The sequence below is a fragment of the Bidens hawaiensis genome, unplaced genomic scaffold (genome assembly GCF_021521415.1).
Source record: "Bidens hawaiensis isolate Kalapana, Puna unplaced genomic scaffold, B.hawaiensis_p1.1 tig00035719_1, whole genome shotgun sequence".
In the NCBI taxonomy this organism is placed as follows: Eukaryota; Viridiplantae; Streptophyta; class Magnoliopsida; order Asterales; family Asteraceae; genus Bidens; species Bidens hawaiensis.
This window is the reverse complement of record NW_027496208.1, coordinates 126,687-147,473: the sequence shown is the minus strand read 5'-3', so window position 1 is coordinate 147,473 and position 20,787 is coordinate 126,687. Positions and strand designations below refer to the sequence as shown.

The 20,787-nt window shown below is 35.6% G+C and overlaps 2 protein-coding genes and 1 pseudogene across 2 annotated transcripts; all 3 read left to right on the top strand.

Moving 5' to 3' along the window:
- The first annotated feature begins 1,038 nt into the window (after positions 1–1,038).
- Positions 1,039–4,219, top strand: LOC143587640 (uncharacterized; annotated as a pseudogene).
- Positions 4,220–6,747: 2,528 nt separating this feature from the next.
- On the top strand, positions 6,748–9,046 carry LOC143587639 (protein SLOW GREEN 1, chloroplastic-like). Its single transcript, XM_077068876.1, has 4 exons — positions 6,748–7,326; positions 8,354–8,500; positions 8,579–8,659; positions 8,745–9,046. Exons 1-4 carry the CDS (start codon positions 6,748–6,750, stop codon positions 8,949–8,951), a joined length of 1,014 nt encoding a protein of 337 aa, XP_076924991.1. The 3' UTR covers positions 8,952–9,046.
- Positions 9,047–13,645: 4,599 nt separating this feature from the next.
- LOC143587645 (uridylate kinase PUMPKIN, chloroplastic) lies at positions 13,646–18,597 on the top strand. The gene is made up of 7 exons (XM_077068879.1): positions 13,646–13,827; positions 14,011–14,119; positions 14,813–14,866; positions 14,955–15,046; positions 15,112–15,338; positions 18,069–18,245; positions 18,362–18,597. The coding sequence occupies exons 1-7, from the start codon at positions 13,646–13,648 to the stop codon at positions 18,469–18,471; spliced, it is 951 nt and encodes a 316-aa protein (XP_076924994.1). The 3' UTR covers positions 18,472–18,597.
- Positions 18,598–20,787: the final 2,190 nt, after the last annotated feature.

Genomic DNA, 20,787 nt, shown 5'->3' with positions numbered 1-20,787 from the left:
GGAACTACTGATAGCGGACCGAACAAACCACGAGCCGATACAGTTCTGATTATCTACTAAACCGTGAGTTTCATGACCCCACTCTTTAAACAGTTTTACGAACTTTTAGGGTGAAAAGCATGTTTGATTATATATACATACCTTAAACATGTATTGATGTGAATTATCTAAGTGCTAACACACGAAATTCCCCACGATCACAGTGATTAACTTCGAGTCGGTGGCTTGTGAATAGTACTATTGGTTTGACAAACCCAAACGGAATCGGCCTGGTTGCCGTGTCATATAGCGCCGTTTGCACATGACCATATTTATACAAATAGGCTATGTAGTGTTAGACATAGCTACCGGGGCATGTTGTGGGCGGAAAGGGGCCACAGTGGTTGATTGAGCGTGGGAAATGGATGCACGTAGCACATACAGTCAAGGATTCACTGTAGCTTAGCATAATTACATCATTTACATACATACATACTTATTTCATGATTACAAGTGTTAACTTGTGAATACTTATTACTGTTTTCTTGAAACTTGTGAAACTCACCAACTCTAGTAGTTGACCCGTTTTAAACTGCTTTTTAGGTTTACCTAAATCGGAATGATTGGGTGATCTGTCACTTGCCTGAAGTGTGTGGTTGATGCTATGTGAATAAAAGCAAAGACATTAGTAGTAAGAACGTTTAGTTAACGAACTAGTTTTGTTTGTACCACCTAGACTGTAAAACAATGATATAACGAAGAAATGTAATATAATGTAAATTAGTTTGTAATGTTTCTTTATAAACAATGTGTTGATACCAGAGGTGTCTGTTACATTCCCGTTTTACGCTTCCGCATTGTGCTAGTCGGGGTGTGACACCCATCCTCGCTACTACCAGCTTCGCCACTACCGCCTTCTCCACCTCCAAGTTCTCCATCCCCACCCCGCCACCACCATCACCTCTCTGTGGGAAGAGGATTGTTAGGAGCACCACACCTCCTGACGTGGCCTTAGGTGAGCCGCCTATCTTCTTTAGGAAGGGCCACGGACCTTTACAGATGAAGAGTGCTAGGAAGAATCCCCCACTCCCCAATAAGAGGAACTTAGTTGCACGAGATGAGCTAGAGAAAACTAAACAACCACTAAAGAAGATACCTGGATATCAATCTTATGCTAGGAGGCCGAGGTGGATGAGACGTGTGCTAGACCATTGGCGTGACCTTGAGGGTACTCCCTTTATCTTTGTGGTCGGGGAGTCCTCTCAGTCACCACCATCGCTACCCCACACTAGGGAGCCAATGGAGAAAACCATACAGACTCTCAAACAAAAAAAATCATAACTCAAAATTTAATAAAAAAACAAAAATGAAAAAAAACAAAAATGTTTCCACCGTCTTCCTCGTTAAAAAAAAAAACCTCGACAAAGACACAATGTTGGGTAAAAATATCATTTTGCCTTTCGATTTATCATGTGATTTTTGTTTATTTTCGTCATTTATTGTGCCTTTTTTTCTTGATAGTGTGCTACATTACTCATCATTGTGTTATATTTTGTTTGACATTGTGATATATTTTGCGACATATTATATCTTTTTTATTTATCATTGTATTGTTTGTTTGTTTTTGTCATTTTGTCTTTTCGGCGTTCTTTTTTAGGGGACAAGAAAGACGAGGGAAACATTTTGGTTTTTTTAATTTTTTCGTTTTGTATTTATATTAAGTTATGATTTTTTTTATTATTTTTTTCTAATTTTTTAAGGGATTTTTATGTGATCACAATTTCTTCTCACACTTCTTACTTTTGTCTCCCTCTTTATTTTAACACTAGGATAGAGCCCGTGTGATACACGGATGGTTAAAAAACAACAAAAAAGTTAAATTTATTAATATACATGATAACATACGTTATAGATTCATAAGATATTAATAATGATAAACAAAACTTTAAAATTCATAAATCTCTAAAAGCCTCTTTGAATACAACATTGGATGTTAACTTAATTGTTTAATGATTTTCTAGTATCAATTATAAGTGAATTAACAATATATTATTTAGAAGTCAATAAATTCAACGCAATAACTACTTAAGTGGAGTTGGTAAGCATCTTTAGTTTGAAACATGAGGTCTTGGGTTCGAGACTTGTATCACACAATAATTTATTTTTCAAAATTTTACAAAATGTTATCTTCATATGAAGAGGTTGTATTTGAAGAGTTGTGAAAGCCCTAGAATGATACATATAAAAAAATCATATTGGTTTAATATATAGTTAGATTGATTAGATTTTCCACAAGAAAAACCTCATAAAATAAATAACAAAAAGAATCATAACTTAAAATTTAGAAAAGAAAGAAAAAAACAATAATAGTGTCATTGTGGCTAGCCTCATGTATTTTTTTTCCTTTGCGAACAGAACAGCACATTGGTTAATCCGGCGAGAGTTGAATGAATCAGAGGGAATGATGAGTTCACTGTCACTGAATCTCCCCACCTGCTACTACTCTCACCCCCGCCACCAATTCTTCCGTCGTCCTGGTAACCTCAGACTGCAGAATAATAATAATAATAATAAATTGGTTGTTGTTTCCTCCGCCACGAACCCATCGTCGTCCGTTTCTTCTTTCACCGCCTCCGTTGGATCTCACACAACGCCACATCCTCCTCCTCAATTTCATCGCCTGCGCGGTACTTTTTCCTTTTAATTAAATCTGATGCTGATTATTAGTGATTGTAGACGGGAGTTTCTGCTACGGTGTTTTTCTGCTATACCATTCCTACCCTTTTGGTTAGTCATATGACTTATTTTCAAGTTAAAAGGAAAATTTATTTCAACTCAACTCAATTACTTATTTACTTCTCAAGTCTTTCAAACGGGCAGCAGAATCGCTTCAAAAACTGCTTGATGGAAGAGCTTCCTGACACGATGGCTGCCGTTCGTCTATCTGGAATGGATATCAGTGACCTAACAATGGAGCTCAGTGATTTAGGGTTAGTGAACTGGTTTACTTGCTAAGTCATATGTTATAATTCACATCTGGCTCAACTTTGTTTGCAGCCAGGAGATAACGCAGGGTGTTAAAACCTCAACCCGTGCTGTTCGTGTAGCTGAGCAAAAATTGCGCAATTGACAAACACGAATCCATCAGGTTGGTACTTTATTCTCAACCGTCACTTGATGTTTCTCAGAGGTTGCAGTTCCAACCCATTTATGAGTAAACGGGGTCTGATTGTCTCTAATGGGCCGCATTTTCTAAATTACCTACAGCATTTCATATGGATCGAAAGTCGCCCAAATTTTATCATGCATATCATTTTTTAACTTATATATCAAAATGCATTATGGTTGTAATGTTTTTGGATTACATGTTGCATGTTATTATTAATAAAACTTGGAAAGAAAAAAACAGTGTTTCTCAGCTGGCCCGTTTATTCATTCTAAAAAGTAAAAATGACTCTTTTTGACATGTTTTCCGGATCACCCATTTTTGTGACCTAGAGTTAAGGGTGTAAACGAGCCGAGCCGAGTCTGGGCTTAGGTCGATTAACATAAGAGGGCTCGAGTTCGGTAGCTGGCTCATTTAGAGCACGATTTCTAAAGCTCGAGCTTGGGCTCAACTCGTTTGTTAATTATTAGTTATTATTTTTGTTTATATATTTGTTATAATTTTTATATACTACATAATATATATTATTTATTATTTTTATCACAATTCTGTATACAATAACAATTATCATGTAACTATATATTTGATATATGAAGCTAGCTCTGGCTCGACCTCATTTATTGAATGGGCTTTAGTATAAGCTCAGGCTCATTTAAGCTCGGCTCAATTCGAGCTTTTGGCGAGCCAATCTCGAGTAGCTTACGAGCAGCTCGACTCGTTTACACCCCTACCTCTATTTTTACTCAATTGCTTTGGAGCCTGAGTTTTACGTTATTTTTACTTGGTTAGCATCAATGCAGCAGGTGGTGGTCCAAATAAAACCCGAGCAGGCGGGACCAGTGGTTGCTAGAACAGCCAGGGGAATACGAGAGAGCATTGTGAAAAGTCGGGCATACATGCAAATGCTTTTCTCGATTACTCACTTTGCCAAGGTCGCCTTTAACTACCTGAAATCAACTGCAAAGCGAAAAGCTTGAAAATGGTACCACAGGTACATCATAAGTGTTGCTTTTGTAACAAGAATGTTAAAAAGTCTTCCCGAAGTGATTAATGAAGTTTATTTCGTTTTCTGTTAACATTTAATTTCTTTTGTTTCTAAAAATGAGGTTACGAGTTTATAGTCTCCTTAGAAACATGGGTGCGTTAGAGTTGTCTTTGTTCCGGTTCTTTTGAAAACCTCACTAATGTTTTTTGAACACCTAATGTTTGTTTCTTGGCTGCATATGATCGCGCATTGTAAGATACGCTTATTTGATGTCAGTGAAACATAAATATGTTTTACAAATACGAAATGCAGGTACACATAAAACACTTCAAAAACAATTAAATGATCAAAGCATTGTTAGGTTTGACCATGTAAATTTGGTCATGGTCTAATTAGTCAATACATACTGTTGATAGAAGTCATACTTTGTATCTATTGTGATGGTCACAGCATTCACATTCAGTTGCTTACCATATATCCATACTAGGTTATAGCCCGTGTTACACACGGTGGAAAATATAGATACTTTGTATATATATTTATATATAATACAATAAACGTTCAACTGTTTTTATAAATTAGCCAGAAAAATAAAACTAACATTCCCAAAGACATTAAAAATGTATTTAATTAATATCATAGCATGAAAACACATAAACAACATACCAGTAAAGTTAATCACAATAAGCTTCCAAAAACTTCTTTATATACCACATTTGTTGTTTGATTCGTAAGATTACTTGTTTACCTAATATAATTATTTTAATGCTGTCTCTAGAAACAACCTTAGCTTCGATAACTCTTTTTCCCATGCTAACAATTTGTAGGCGAGTTGCATTGCACAACCCCTTTTTCCGGTTAATATTCTGTATCAACATACCAATCTATGATTAGGCAAACCAAAATATTTAAACCCAACCGGAACCTATTGAAATTGGATTTGGTCTCCTGCATTATTCAGAAGAGTTTGGAAGATTTGACTTTCTTGTCGTTGTTTTTGTTTGGGTTTGTTTTGGCTCATGTTCGTGAGTTCATCTGTTTGTTTTGTTTGATGTACTCATCAGTTGTAAACAAAGGGTGTTTGACATTAAAATATTATTTGTTGGTCACGGTTACTTTGTTAACTTATTACATTCAGAACTCATGATTTACGTATATTAAATACGCTTTTAAACTTATAAATGTATTAAATTATCTAAAGAGCCTTTCAACGTCATTTAATTATAATTATGATACTTTTTAAAAGAAATTACATTGCTTGAAAGTTTTAATTAGATTTGCTTCAAATACCAATAGGTTTCTTGTCTAACTTGGTCTGATTTGGTTATGCGACACATCAAGCCTAACTAAACTAGATCCGTCCAAACTGCTTGCCGCTCGAACTCGCTCGTCGCTCGCTCGAAATTTGCTCGCTCGTTTTTGGCTCGATTGTAAAGGAGCTGCTCTACTCGGTTCGGCTCGAATAATTATAATTTATTTTTTATATAACTATATATGAAAAATATATACATATATAGAAAACACACATAAAATATAAATAATAATTTTTAAACCCTTTTAAATTGTTCCTATTCCATCAATTTTATAATTTCATTAGTTTGATTCAAGTTTTTAAAATACTAGAAGTTTGTTTAAATGTTTATTATATCTCACTTCATGCTTAGCTCTCTTAAAATTTTACAACCTATTGCACGTTTATCTAAAAACTACTAATTTGTTTACAAATATATTATTTACAGTCTTTAAACTTGTTTTTTATTAAAATTTTTAGAGTGTAAAATAAATAAATAATGCTCGAAAATCGCTCGATGCTCGGTCAAAAAATGCTCGATTCGATTTTGGCTCGATTCGAATTTCAACCGTTAGGTTCGGTTGTAAACGAGCCAAGCAACGAGCAAGCCTTCACTCGGTTCGGATTGCTCGTGAACAGCCCTAAACCAAACTATAAATTTTGGTTTGATTGGCTATAGCTTAAATGTTCATTGGTGAATTGTTTGGTTCGGTTAATTGGTTAGTTTTTTTTTTCTTTTTAATTTTTGTTCATTTTTTTCTATATTCATAAAGCAAATATATTTTATGATTCTTGTTTCCCCAATTTTGTTGGTTCCCTGTTCTTTAACGTCTAAGCTTTATATACCAACGGTTCAATGTCACTATTTTTTAAGGAATTTAACGCTCCTGTCGCATCGCGCTGGTTTCCTACTAGTAACTTATAAGGTATATATATTGATATATGCATTTAAACAAAAAAAAAAAAAGAAAATTACGTTGGGTTACTCAGGTATATAATCGGGTAAACGGGGCTATATTATTGGGTAATTGGGTCGGGTAATCGTGTATTTCATAAATCCCAAACCCGTCCCAAACCCGCTAAGAATTTATAAGCAATCCCAAACCTGTCCCAAACCCGCTAAGAATTTATAAGCAATCTCAAACCCGTCCCATACCCTAATGAATCAGGTAATATTTCAGGTATTCCCAGCGGGTTCGGGTTTTATTACGAAAGTGATCCCTGGATCCGGAAGACCCTGTCATCATCATCATCATCATCATCATCATCACTTATGCAAGTCAAAAATCTGCAAGGGTTTTAGGATTCAAATTCTCGGAGGAAGAAATGGGGTTCTCCATTAACACTTGCTCGCTCTATAATCATAATCACCTGCTTGCTCAATCTCATACCCACCTTCCAAATTCTCTTCATTTCAACCCCATATCCAAAACCCCCCTCAGACCCTCTTCAATTCTCAATATTTCTTCACATAAACACCTCAAGTTCACCAAATTCCTATCCGAAAAGATTGCCACTGTACTCATTGGCTCATTCATTTTCCTGGGTGGCTTTTCAAACAACCGCAGCCTGGCATTAGCACTAGCAAAGCCTGTACAAACCCAAACAGCTGAAAATGTGGTGGAATTGGATGATGATGATGATGAGGTGATGTCTCTGAAGCTGTTGGAGGGCAGTCCCAAAGATGTTGCGGCTTTGAAGTCGGTCTTCAACGCCAAGATGAAAAGGGGCAAAACCAAAGAGGCTGTTGAGTACGTGGAGAGATTGATTGCCATTGAGCCCAAGGAGGTTGAATGGAGGCTGTTGCAGGCTTTATGTTATGAGATGATTGGTGACTATAGTAAGGCTAAGGCTTTGTTCAACAATATTTTGAAGCACAAGCCACTCTTGCTTAGAGCTCTTCATGTATGTATGTTTATTTCACTGATTAAATTCTTAGTTAACACACACTTTTAATACCAAAACTGTGAATTTTGGCATTCTTTAGGGATTTTAGACATGTTTTAGGGCTAGTTTAGGCCGTTTTGGATGTTTCAGACCACTTTTAGTTGCTCGCATTGTAATTTGTCCACCGATGGCCGCAAGGTGTTTTGGCACGTTGGGCGTCTAGGCGAGCTACTATGGTTTGGTATATTGATTATTGTAGTGTAGGGGTGTGTTTTTTAACCGTACCCGAATAACGAACCCGAACTGAAGCGACCCGAATTCACCTGAACAGATTAAACTCCTAACCCGAACCCAAGATAAAAATATTCGGGTTGACCCGAATAACCCGAAGTATAATACATCAATGCATGTATCCCTAATTTTTATAGGGTAGTTTAGTGGTGACGTAACACAGTGACCTTATGTATTCTTGTTCGGCTGTTCTCAAGACTCCAATTAATATTGGATTTGTCACATCCCAATGTATTAATTACCATAAAGCATGTTGACAATGTACCTTCAGTTCAAAAACTTAAATAGTATAGTATTTAAACCAATATGTATTGAGCATGTTTCTTCAATCTACACAAGTATTGATCCACATGCTACAACACTCCTTCATCCCGTCTAATGCATGCTTGTATGATAAATTTCATGTTTTGCTAAATATATGTTTTTGTTGAATATGGCTGTATATTATGGTTTTATAACGGCTTGGAATATGGTTTTTTAATTTATGATATTGTTAAAGGTGAATAATTTTTTTAAATTTGTTAAACCCGAAACCCGACCCGGACCCGAAACCCGAACAAACCGGACTTATTTGGGTTGGTTCTTGGGTCAATTTGTTTTAAGCTCGAACCCGAACAACCCGAAACCCGAAGAACACCCCTATAATGTAGTGGATTATAATGGGTTTAGAGGTGTGAATTGTTTAATATATATCTAGTTATTGTGATTGTTTAAAGTAGAAAGGAATGATTTAAATTTGATGTGTGTGCACCAGGGGCTTGCTATGGTAATGCACAAGAATCATGAAGGACCCGCCGTGTTTGAAATGCTAAATAGCGCGTTGGAAATTGCGCATCAAAAGAAGAAAGTCACGGACGAAAGGAATATAAGAATATTAATCGCACAGATGCATGTCGTGAAGGTGCTACATTAAACGCTTTAATAATTGACTTGTTAGATATATGTATACATTGACATTGCGATTATACACTCTATCTAGGGGGAATTGGATGATGCTTTGAAACAGTTCAAAGATCTTATAGATGAGAATCCTAGGGATTTCCGGCCTTATCTTTGTCAGGTACTTTAATTCAATTACTTTGTCGTGTAAACTTTATAAAAAAAATGCACAGAAAATATAAAAAGTGTGTGTGTGATTTATTCAGGGAATTATTTATAGTCTTCTTGATAAGAAGGAAGAAGCGGAAGAACAGTTTTTGACGTATCAAAGCCTCGTACCAGAAGAGTTTCCTCAAAGAGGGTTCTTGGAAGATGTTGTGTTGGCTGCAAAAACCGAAATCAGACAAAAGAACAAGAACAAGAACAATAACAAGAACAAAGAGTTGAAACCTGATTTCTTATATAGGAAATAAGCATCATGTCATCAAGTAGAGCACCCTTTGTTGTGGGTTCTATGTTTCTAGAAGTAGAAAGGAGTTTACAATAACAACACTCGTGTAATCTGGTTTATGGTATGTGGTTCTGTGAAAATTAAGTGTTTTTATTCGAATCAGTTTACATTATTGCAGGAAAGTAAAGCAGTAGGGTGTTTATTATCGAAGCGAACTAGACACCCGAAATTTAATTTGAATCAGGTTTTTATCCAAACTGAATTTCAAAGTTGGTTTCCGAATTGAATTCGAATCCATGAATTTCAACCCGAATTCGAATTGGTTCAAATTCAAATTTAGTTTCATAAATGCCAAATGTTAGTTTTATCAAATAAGAGAGACAGAAAGGCAATGAGAGAGAAGGCTTGCGGATGGATAATAAGACTTTCAAGTCCTATGTTATGTATACACAATTCTTTCCGGACTTTGTAAAATTATGTTTTGGCTATGAGAGTTTTAGTTAAATTTTGTAACATTGAGAAATGTGAAAAGCAATCAAAAGTGATCTCGTATACAAGGAGGAGAGCTTAATGCGTAAAATAAAAACGCAAAATTCTTACTGATGAAAACACATAGAACTGACGTACTCTTGTACCTTGTATATGTTGTTCAAAGTGATATAAAAATATATTCTAAATAAAGCAATTGCATACTCGAGTTAATAGAAAAATAGTTTAAATGTATGATATAATCTAAAAACTAATAAGATGTATAAAAAGTTTTTATGCTAAAAACGTAATAGAAACATAAAAATTAGCAATAATGTTTGTTTGACTCTCGAGACTATAAAGAACACTCATTTAATTTCGAAATTGTCATCTCTTTCGTCTTAACAATTGTAAGTTGAAACGAGGAAGATCATGTGAATATTTTAAGTTTTTAAAATGGTGTTGCTAACAATATCCAACCATCCTCTTGTTACTACTAATACTCCTCATTGAACTTTGTAAATCTATTACTTTAAATACACATTAGTTTATCCAACGCTTTCACATCTTATAAATATTTGAAGCCTTTTGTTTCTCTCTCTCTGTTTTTTTTTTGTCTTTTGTTATTATTAATTATATTATTATAATTTTAATATTTCCAGTATTAGTACCAATATTAATATCATTAATAAGTTAAATAATTAGTTCCTATATTTCGAATCTTTTTGTTAACTGTAAAAAGCGTTTTTTAAAAGGGTTTATTAGTAATTTTAACTTATTTTTACACAATTATTTTTAAATAAAAGGTAGTCTTGCACCACAAAAATATTACAAAATTAAAACACTAAACTCAATATTTATAACTTTAAAAACTTAAAGACTTAATATGACTCGAAGCAAATCACAAGGATCATTTGTGTAATGAGCTTTAATATTTTTAATAATAACACTGAGAAAACATAATTCAGCTTGGGATTTGTTAGAATTCTTAGATGTTTCGACTGAGAAAACTTAAGACTTAATATGACTTGATGCGATTTTTGTCGGGGACTGCAGTTTACCAAATGCCTTAAATCTAGGAATAATTCTTAGATGCTTTTATTTGGTGTCGGGCCTGAGGGTGAATCTGTCTAAGTGTCGGCTGTTTGGTGTTAAGGTAAACAGTGATGAGGAAAATATGGTGGCGAGGATACTTCGATGCATGGTTGGAAAATTACTGTTTATACATCTTGGTCTCCAAGTGGTAAGAATATGAATGGAATTGATCCTTCGGATCCGTTCGTGGATGTGTTTAGAAAATGTTTGTCTAGATGGAAGGCGAAGAATTTGTTCTTTGGTGGGCGGATCATGGTAATTAAGTCAGTTCTGAATTCCTTGCCAACCTATTATTTCTCTTTGTTTAAAGAGCCCGAAGGTGTGTTCGAAAAGCTTGAAAGATAGACGCGCTGGGAGGATCGGAAGAAAAGTTGAAGGTCAATTTGGTAGCTTGGGATAAGGTCGTGTCTCCCGTTAAATATTGGGGTCTAGGTCTTGGTCGATTGTGGGATTTGAACGTCTCTCTTTTAGCGAAATGGGTAAATTGTGGTGGAGGGTAATCTGGACCTTTCATCACTCTTCGAGGTTGTGGTCAGCAGTCCCGGCAAGGTTATCTATTCCCGGTCCATGGAACCAATATAAAAATTGAATCAGTTTTGAATGAGAGTGGGTTGGAGCTGAAAAGATGCACGGTTAATGAAGTGAGAAGTGGGCAAAACATGGTTCTGGTTGGATTATTTGCTGGCCTGGTTCCTTTATGTATTCAATTTCCTAAACTTTCTTCATTAGAGAAACATAAAAAACTGCCCTCTGGCCGTGGCTGATAGATTATACATGCATCATGATTGGATTTGTGGTAGATGTTGTTGGAAATTCATATAATCTCTAACCTTCCGCGAAAGAAAGCAAAAGTGTTCTAACCGGTTAGTTTGGTTGCGATATGGTGCCTGTGGAAAAAGAGAAATGACCTTATTCATAGCGGGTCTCTGGTCTCAATATTGAGCCTGATCGAGGAAGTAAAGGTGTCAGGATCTTTATGAATAAAGAATAGGGGGAAACGGAAGGTAATTATTGTAACACCCCCTCTTTAAGCGGAATACGCCCGGGTGCAACGTACAGATCACTCATAAGCTCGTAACACTATTAATAGTGACAATATATTTATTTTATTCCATAATATCGCAAGTACACAAATAGTTTGATAATGAGACAATCAACATTACATCTAAATAAAACAAATATTATTAATTGAAATAATCCTAAGGTATAACTAGTTTTCTTGTCCTGGTACTTCATCGTATCAACCTGCAGCACGTTTAAAATAATATATTTTGTCAACAACACATGTTGGTGAGTTTTCATAAGTTTTTGCGTATATAAATATATATAAAATGTGCGATTCAACGATCGTCATGCAATAAATATTCAAGCATAATATAAATGAAATCAAATAGTGTCGTCCTCCCGTTCATTTAGCTGAAGCCATAGAAGTCGGGGAAATGAGAACCACCTTACATAAACAACCGAAGTCGTAACGTTAGACGGCGCAGGTACGTCCCGTCGGACCCTCCCACTATGTGTATGCATTTGCGTTTGCGTAACTTCCACCAATAAAACAATAAACACGTTGCAAGCAAGTTCACGTATAATCATAAACAATATGCACGAATAATATTAACATGTACGATATAAGTGAATCGGTTTGTAAATAAGCGCATAACTAACGAAATAAAAACTTGTGACGTGCTACACCCCAAAACATTATAAAGCATTAAAAATAGGGTTATGAAGAACTCACATGTTAAATAAGCAAGAATGAGTAAATAAGCGAAGATGTCTTTAAGCGAGTGAACCGACAGGGTTTGGTTCAATAAGTGACCCTAGATAAATAGATAACTATGATCAAAATAAGGTTGAGGAAAGATAAGAAGTAGATGGCCGACATGTTCGGTTTATAATTCTTATACGAAGAGTTTGTTAAAAATATATTTTTGTTCTATTTTTATAAGTTAAATGAAATAGGTTAGTTATTTGATTTTTAATCAATTTTGTTTTAGTTTTAGAAAAAAAAAAATAAAAATAAAGGTTATAATAATTATTAGTTAATTTTAATGATTTTGGTTCGTTTAGGAGCCGAATATTATTTAATAAAACAAGTTTTACGAGTGGTTCATGTTTTTGGTTGAACATGAACTTGGTTTGATTCGGGTTTATATCTAACATGCTTGAAATGATAAAATGGTGTGACATGTTGGAAATTCTTAGTCTTGTTTATTAGTTTTGCAAAAGTTACTTTTTAACTTAAAACTTATTTTTAACCGAACATTAACGTGCCGATGAGTGATAGTGAAAACACAACCACGGTTGTTAATTTAGAGTGACAACATGATGATGATCACATGATATGCTGTACATAAATAAGACAATAATTACCCGATGATGGAATATCAAAGAAGAAAGAAGAACTTGAAACTTGGATTTTTGCACCATTTGAAAAGCAATAACACAATTGAAAGTGTAAAGTGTTGTGGTGAATGATTTGTAGAAGTTTGAGAGGCTTTATATAGGCTTCAAATAGTTAATAACAAGGTTGAAGTGATTAATTGCATAAGCTAGTTATAAGGTTAGTCTTAAGCAATATTAATCACCAAATTAATGAGCTTTGACCCACTTTGGTAAATTAGGAAGTTAATTATCAATAATAAAATAGTCTAGGTTCATCTAATACTTGGAAAAAACGAGTCAAATAGCGGGAATTTAGAGAGGATGAGAAGAATGCGGTTGACCCGTCTTGAAGAATACCAATAATTATAAACAATTAAATAACACAATCAATACTCAATAAATGCGGAGATTTTATTAATAATCCGAAAAGTATCAAAATTTTAAAATGGTATGGGTTTTTGGGTTTTTAAAAATGACGAATGTCACAATTATGTGGAAGGATCTGTGTAGGTTCAAAGTGTAATTTCGTTTTTCTTGGTTTATTTTAATAAAAAGTTTGTTGGTATTAAAAAAAAAAAACTAGGGATTTAAGATAAAAACATTGATATCTAACAAGCAATCACCATCAATAATGGGAGGATGAAAATCCCAAAAAATTAACCAACAAATGTGGAGCTTTTAATAGATACAAACACAAACACCCTTATCCACAATTCTTTCTTTCCTAAAGATCTTTTAGGGCAAAATTAATCAACAAAACCTTTGCCCATGGCTGCTGCAGCTGCTTCTGTATCTTCTTCTTCCATCTCTCGCTCAATCTCCATCCCAAATTCACCACTTTTAGGGTTTATCAAACCAACCCATCACATTACTTATGGCTTTAACTCCAACTACAGATCATCATCTCTGGTCATCAATTCTTCTCATTCTTCTGATTCCATCCCCTTTAGGTATTTTCATTCATTCAACAAAGATTCACTTTTTTTTTTTTTTGTGTGATTATTCAGGTGGGTATTCACAAATTTCATGGATATTTAATGCATTTTTATAGTTTCATTATCTTTTTCTGAATATTACATGTGTATGAATTTGGTATTTAATTTCTTGATTGCCCACCTCCCTGAAATTGTTAGTTTGAATGAAAACGGTACATCTAGAGCTCCCGTTAAGTGGCAAAGGGTGCTCCTTAAAGTAAGCGGCGAAGCACTTGCGGGTGACGGTGAGCAAAACATTGACCCAAAGGTAAGTAAGATTCATTGTACTTTGCTTTTATTGGTAATAGGGCTGAGCACGCTTCGGTTCGGTTATTAGGCGAAACCCAAATCGAAACCGCAGTAATCGGTTATTTGAATAGGCAAACCGTTCGGTTTTCTGGTTTTTCGGTTTTCGGTTAATTTCGGTTTCGGTTCGGTTATTTTCGTTTTTTTTTCAATTATGTGTTGACATTGCAAAAAAATGAAAAAATGAAAATGCATATTTTAGTTTGTATGAGAACATGTTAGGGTACCACTGCCCACATATATATTGAATTCAAAAAACAAAAATAGGCACGTGCTAGGTGGAACTATACGAATACAAAGTTGCTAAATAGAGTTTAAAAATTAAAAAGCATTAAAAGTTAGTCCTGATCTTCATTTATCATCTTATTTATTTATCTTAAAAGTTTAGTTCATTCCTCATCATCTTGATAATCTTTATCATCATCAATCGGTTAGGTTCGGTTTTTTTCGGTTTTTTAAAAATGGATAACCGAATCGAAACCAAAATTTCGATTTTTCAAAAAAATAAAAAGTTAACCGTCGGTTAAATCTTCGGTTCGGTTTTTTCGGTGCGGTTTTTTCAGTTAATTCGGTTTCGTTTCGGTTTTCTGCTCACCCCTAATTTGTAATATTTCTTTCTATATTAGCATATAATAATGCTGCCTTTGATCAATAGGTTACAATGGCTATTGCAAGAGAAGTTGCTGATGTGACACGTCTTGGCATTGAGGTGCCACTTTATTTATATTTGTGTAATTTAGGGGGTGTTGTTATAATATGATATTGAGTAATCATATGCGTATTAATAATATTTTCAGGTAGCCATAGTTGTTGGTGGAGGAAACATATTCCGTGGAGCCTCGTGGGCAGGAAGTAGCGGTCTTGATCGCTCATCTGCTGATTACATCGGGTACCACTTCACTCACTCCTTTGTTAGTAAACTTACAGTAATGGTAATTCTGAAAAATGGATTAGGATGTTAGCAACTGTGATGAATGCTATATATTTGCAAGCAACAATGGAGAGCATTGGGATCCCGACACGAGTCCAGACAGCATTTAGGATGTCTGAAGTTGCTGAACCATATATAAGGCGAAGGGCGGTTAGGCATTTAGAAAAAGGACGGGTTGTTATATTTGCTGCAGGAACCGGGAATCCGTTCTTCACTACAGATACTGCTGCAGCCCTTCGCTGTGCTGAGAGTAAGTTGTTATTATATGTCTTTAAAATTGCAATGGGTAAATTTGTTCTAAACGGGCCAAATAGACAATATAGCTAAAATGGGCTCAACGTAGCGCAAAATGTATCATTAGTGATTAGTGCTTATAGGTTTCTAGATTATATAGTTTTTGTTAGAAAGAATTGGTGCAATATCTATAGGGACATTTAGCAATGAAAGTTGTTGCTATTTTTTATAGGTGTATTCATCAAGGAAACACGGGTTGGTTACAAATTATGGTTTTATTGTTTTACATGGGAAAATGGCCTTGTTAGTTTTTTGATTTTTATGGTTGGAAAATGGATTGGTAAGAAAAAAACAGTGATCCAAAATTTTAAATAAATTTCTGTAGGTTTGAAAAAAAACATATACTTGCCTCATGTTTATTGAGTAAAATTAATTTTGGTCATCGTACGAAAGCAAGTAGGGGTGCTAAACGTGTCGTGTTTGTATCGTAAGGTGGCGGGTCAAACCTGTCAAAAATCCGAAAATTTGACATAATTTTGAAATCACGGATTGACACAAACATGGCCCAATTAAGACAATTTTTTACCCCAAGAAAAAAATTCATATGTATATTAGGCTAAGGGTAGTGGGGCTTGATCCAAGCCCAAGTGATCCAATATATTTACGACACGTAGGCGGTGACGTGGCACATGATCAAGCCCCGGAGGGTGTAGTGGTCCAGGTGATCCGGGGTTTGATTTAATTTTTTTTATTTTTTTTAAATAATTTAAAACATTACATTAATAATAATATAAAACATTACATTAATAATAATATAAAACATTACATTAATAATAATTTAAAATATTACTAGTCTAATACAAGATTATCGGGTCTTCTATCCCACAAATGCTCAACCAACTCATGCCGAAGGTTGTCGTGTATCTCACGGCTCTTGATGATATTTAAGTTGTCGAGTCGTTCATTGGTGATCGTCGATTCTTGTCTTGGAATATCACCTTGGTAGTTTTGACAAATAGCGTGACCCTCGTCTTCTAGTATCATGTTATGTAGGATTACACACGTGTAGACGACTTCCGTTATCTTCTCCCTTGTCCAAAATTTTATTGGATTCGCCAATATTGCCCATTTTTTCTTTAAGACTCCAAACGCCCTTTCAATATCTTTTCTGGCCGATTCTTGTCTCTTCGTGAAGTACTTTCGTTTGTTAGAAAGTGGAGACGCATAAGCTTGAACTAGTGTCCCCCATTCGCTGTAAATACCATCAACGAGGTAGTACCCGTACTTGAAGTGTTCTCCATTTACAAAAAAAAGCCTGAGGGGGTTCAACCCCGTCGATAAGGTCATCGAATATCGGTGATTGATCGATAACATTGAGGTCATTATTTGACCCGGCAACCCCAAAGAACGCATGCCAAAACCAAAGATCCTGTGACGCCACCGCCTCAAGTACAATAGTAGGGCCGGGGTGATCACCTCGGTGGAATTGACCTCGCCAAGCAGTAGGACACATAGTCCAACCAACATGCATACAATCGAGGCTTCCGAGCATCCCGGGGAAACCATGCCTTTCACCGTGCACCTCGTATATGCGTTGGATATCATACATTGTTGGTTTACGTAAGTATCTCCGCTTGTATAGCGATATGACCCCTAAATATAATGATTTAAAATTATATAAATAAATGTAAATAATAAAATTTTAAATAAAACTATATACCTTTACAAAAGTGGTTAAGCGAATCGCGTCTGGTCTTTTTAGCCATTTGTAGATACTCGTCCAACATGTCCGAGCCAACACCATACGCTAGTTGCCGAAGAGCGGCGGTAATTTTTTGAGTAGGCGTGAACCCGGGATGACCTCTAGCGTCATCCCTTTGTTGAAAATACTCAAAGTGCTCCGGCAAGTCATTTGCTAAACGCATGAATAATCGTCTAGTCATTTGAAAACGAGTTTTAAAACTTTCCTCACCATATGCGGGATCGGGGCTAAAATAGTGACGTATCAAAGTTTCATTAGCAGTCTTTCGATCACGAAGGCGTGGTTGCCGGAATAATGGGGCTCGAGGGTGTCTTTGATCGATCAAAAAATTTATTGTCGTTTGAACCGCTTGACAAATGAGTTCGTCTTCTTCGGAAGACGATGCCATTTATAAAAATGGAGAGAAATATAGTTTTGGTAGAGGGAAAGTACGGTTTTTTAAGAGAATAAGAGAGAATGGGGTGAGTTTTAATTAAAATGGAGTGTGTGAATTGGTATTTATATATAGGTTAAACAAAAAAAAAAAAAAAAAAAATTTTAAAAACCACCAACGGCTATATTTTCCACGCGGACGGCCCCGCGCCGGCCAACCGCGCCCCCATCCGCACCAAGGTGGTAGCGGTGTTCGCGAGCCAGGTGGCCGCGCCCCCCATCCGGGCCCCACTACCCTTAGCCTTAAACAATTACTTTTGATATATAAAAGTTGATGTGGATTTCTCTTTAATTTTTTAATTTTGGTATAAATAACCCAATTATTTTAGTTTATTAGACGAAACACATTTTAGAAAAACAAACAGAGCAGCCCGCAAACCTGCGAGGTTGACCTGAACCCAATTTGTTTAGCTAAATGTGTTTGTCGGTTTGACCCAAAACTGATCTTAACCCAGTTAACCCGCGTATTTTTTGTCACTAATACACCCATAAAAACAAGATTTATTTGGCCATCTGTCTCTTGTTCATATATATTATACGTTGATAATGCAGTTAACGCAGAGGTAGTTTTAAAAGCTACCAATGTGGATGGCGTGTATGATGAAGATCCAAGGATCAATCCAAATGCACGACTTCTCGATAATCTTACCTATCACGAAGTAACCTCCAAGGACCTTTCCGTTATGGACATGACCGCCATCACTTTATGCCAAGAAAATAATATCCCAGGTGTCTTGTCATACAATTTTCTTCATCTATATATATATATACCCATACGTTAACAACATGCACAGATTCTTGTACATATCCTAGTCCTCTAATTAAGTTATTGTTTTTTAATGTAGTAGTTGTATTTAATCTTGGAAAACCTGGTAACATTGCAAAAGCTATCAAGGGGGAGAGAGTTGGCACATTGATTGGTGGTAATTGTGTCTCCGCTGCTGCAAGGAGTTGAAGGAACCAAATGATGAAGATATAGAAGAGCAATAGGTAGTTGCATCTGGTAGCGTGATAGTGAAGTTCACTTATGGTTATCATGTATTTTTGTACTTGTGATGGCGCGATATTGAATTTCGCTTATAGTTTTGGAACTTGAAACTAGAGTTGATATGTTGTCTTGTTTGATTTGTTTCCAGTCTCTTTTTGCTCGTCCGTAGAGGTAGCAAAATGTACCCGCTCAGTGGCTTACATTTTGGCCACTCGGAAGTTACAGCTCTGCCCCTCAAATTTGTTTTAGAAGGCATTAATTTGTTTTACGGTTTAATGAGCTGCAACCCGTATTGTTTCAAGGCCGGCTGTTATTCTTTTTTGCAGTTATAATTGCATTAGTTTGATGCATCATTTCGTTTGTTTCATCTGCGTGATGCATTGGGCTTTTATGTTGAAGACGCACTTGCGAGATTCTGGCGTGGTAAACAATTCTGCACAACGAGCCTAGGAACTTTTAAGTGCATATTATTTTTCAACCCAATACCAGTTTGTAAAGAGCATTCCTATTGTAATTTAAATTTATCACTCATCTGAAAAAAAAAAAAAAAAACCTCTCACATTTTCAGTTTCCTTTTATGTCTTTATATTGTAATATTTTAATTTATAGTTTTAGCTGCAAACTATTTTGTCTTGTTATCTTTTACTCGAATTGATGTTTGACTATCTAATTATTATTATTATTTTTGGATTAATCGCCCGGGTTAATATGGTAATTTGAAATTGAAAAATATAATATCCAAATGAACGTAATTGAAGACTACAGTCAAAATCACAATCATGATTCAAAAAACAAATATTACAAGAGCCATAAACAACTGTTACCAAAAACCATAAAGCTATCAAATGACTACCTGGTGTAATGTAAAGAGTGTTAATTCATGAAACTAAAGGTCTTTTTCTTTTATAGATTTTTTTTCCTTTGTGTTTTATATGAACAATTTTAGTAACTTATATTATTATTATTATTATTATTATTATTATTATTATTATTATTTTGCTTTGGTCCGCATTGGGATTTAAAAAACAATCCAGTTAGTAAAATTGTCAAAATATATCACATAATTAAAAACATGATTTTACGGGCTTATTTTTTTACTCACCCGACCCCAAATTTTAAAGAATTCTTGGAGACGGCCATGTCTATATACACTATATTTAACCATCAGTATAATTTAATATAAACTAATCATATAAATACTTTACATAATTTGTTCAAACCGATAAACTCTCAAATGTTAGGCCGCCTCAGGCAAACCAACATGCGACATATTTAGTTTGTGTGACACCCGGTAATTTCCCAACCCTATAAACTAAGTAATCAACCTAATAATTAGGTGATTGTGAATATTATGCGCGCAAAATTAGAATCAGCGCGGGCATGTTATGTGCGCCCTGCGCGAGCGCGCTATGTTAGAATCAGCGCGGGCAATTGTTATGTACGCCCTGCGCGAGCGCGCGATGTAAGAACCAGCGTGGGCATATGTTATGTGCGCCATGCGCGAATGTTTTGGCTTTATGTTTTCATGTAACTTAACTTTATGTTGTCTGATGGGTTGACCGTCCCGCATGATGCTAAGGCGGGTGCATCCTAAATCGTTTATGCGCGTGCGGAAGGAGAACTAACCTCCCCGCATGGCGGAAACATTGAGAGTTAGTTTGTCTGAAGCTCCAAGATGGAATTGACTTCAACATAACTGATCACTATGTTGAAATACCAAGACCACCTGGAGAATCTACAAATGAAACTCAATGTCCCTGACTGCGAGAAGGTTACGTACCTACCCGCAGCAAAGAAATGTCCTTCACGCAGAAAGCTATGCGCACAAAGCTATACGCGCAGAACACTTAGCCTAATCTCCAGATATAAGGGGATTATTCCCGCCCAAAAAGGAAACAGTTGCGTGTTTCAGAGATTTCTACTTTTTAACTGTACACTGACAAAAGCACCTGAAAAAGCATACTGTAACATGAAAAGTCAACTGTCAGCCACCCTACTCTCACCAACCACAGACCTGCATGTCCTGTCCAAATCAAATCAGAATCTTTTATCCACCCCTCCACTTTTAAATAAATAATAATAATTTCCATACTTTATCATCATTACACCTAGATATAAAAAGATTACAATCCCCTAAAGCAAGGGATTGTGTTCCCTAAATCTTGCCTATAAATATGTAACCCAAATTATCACCCAAACACACTTCAAACTTCTCTCTTAAAACTGCAAATTGCACTAATCATCGTCCAAGCATCCGTTTGATTTTCAATTCCGTTCCTGTTA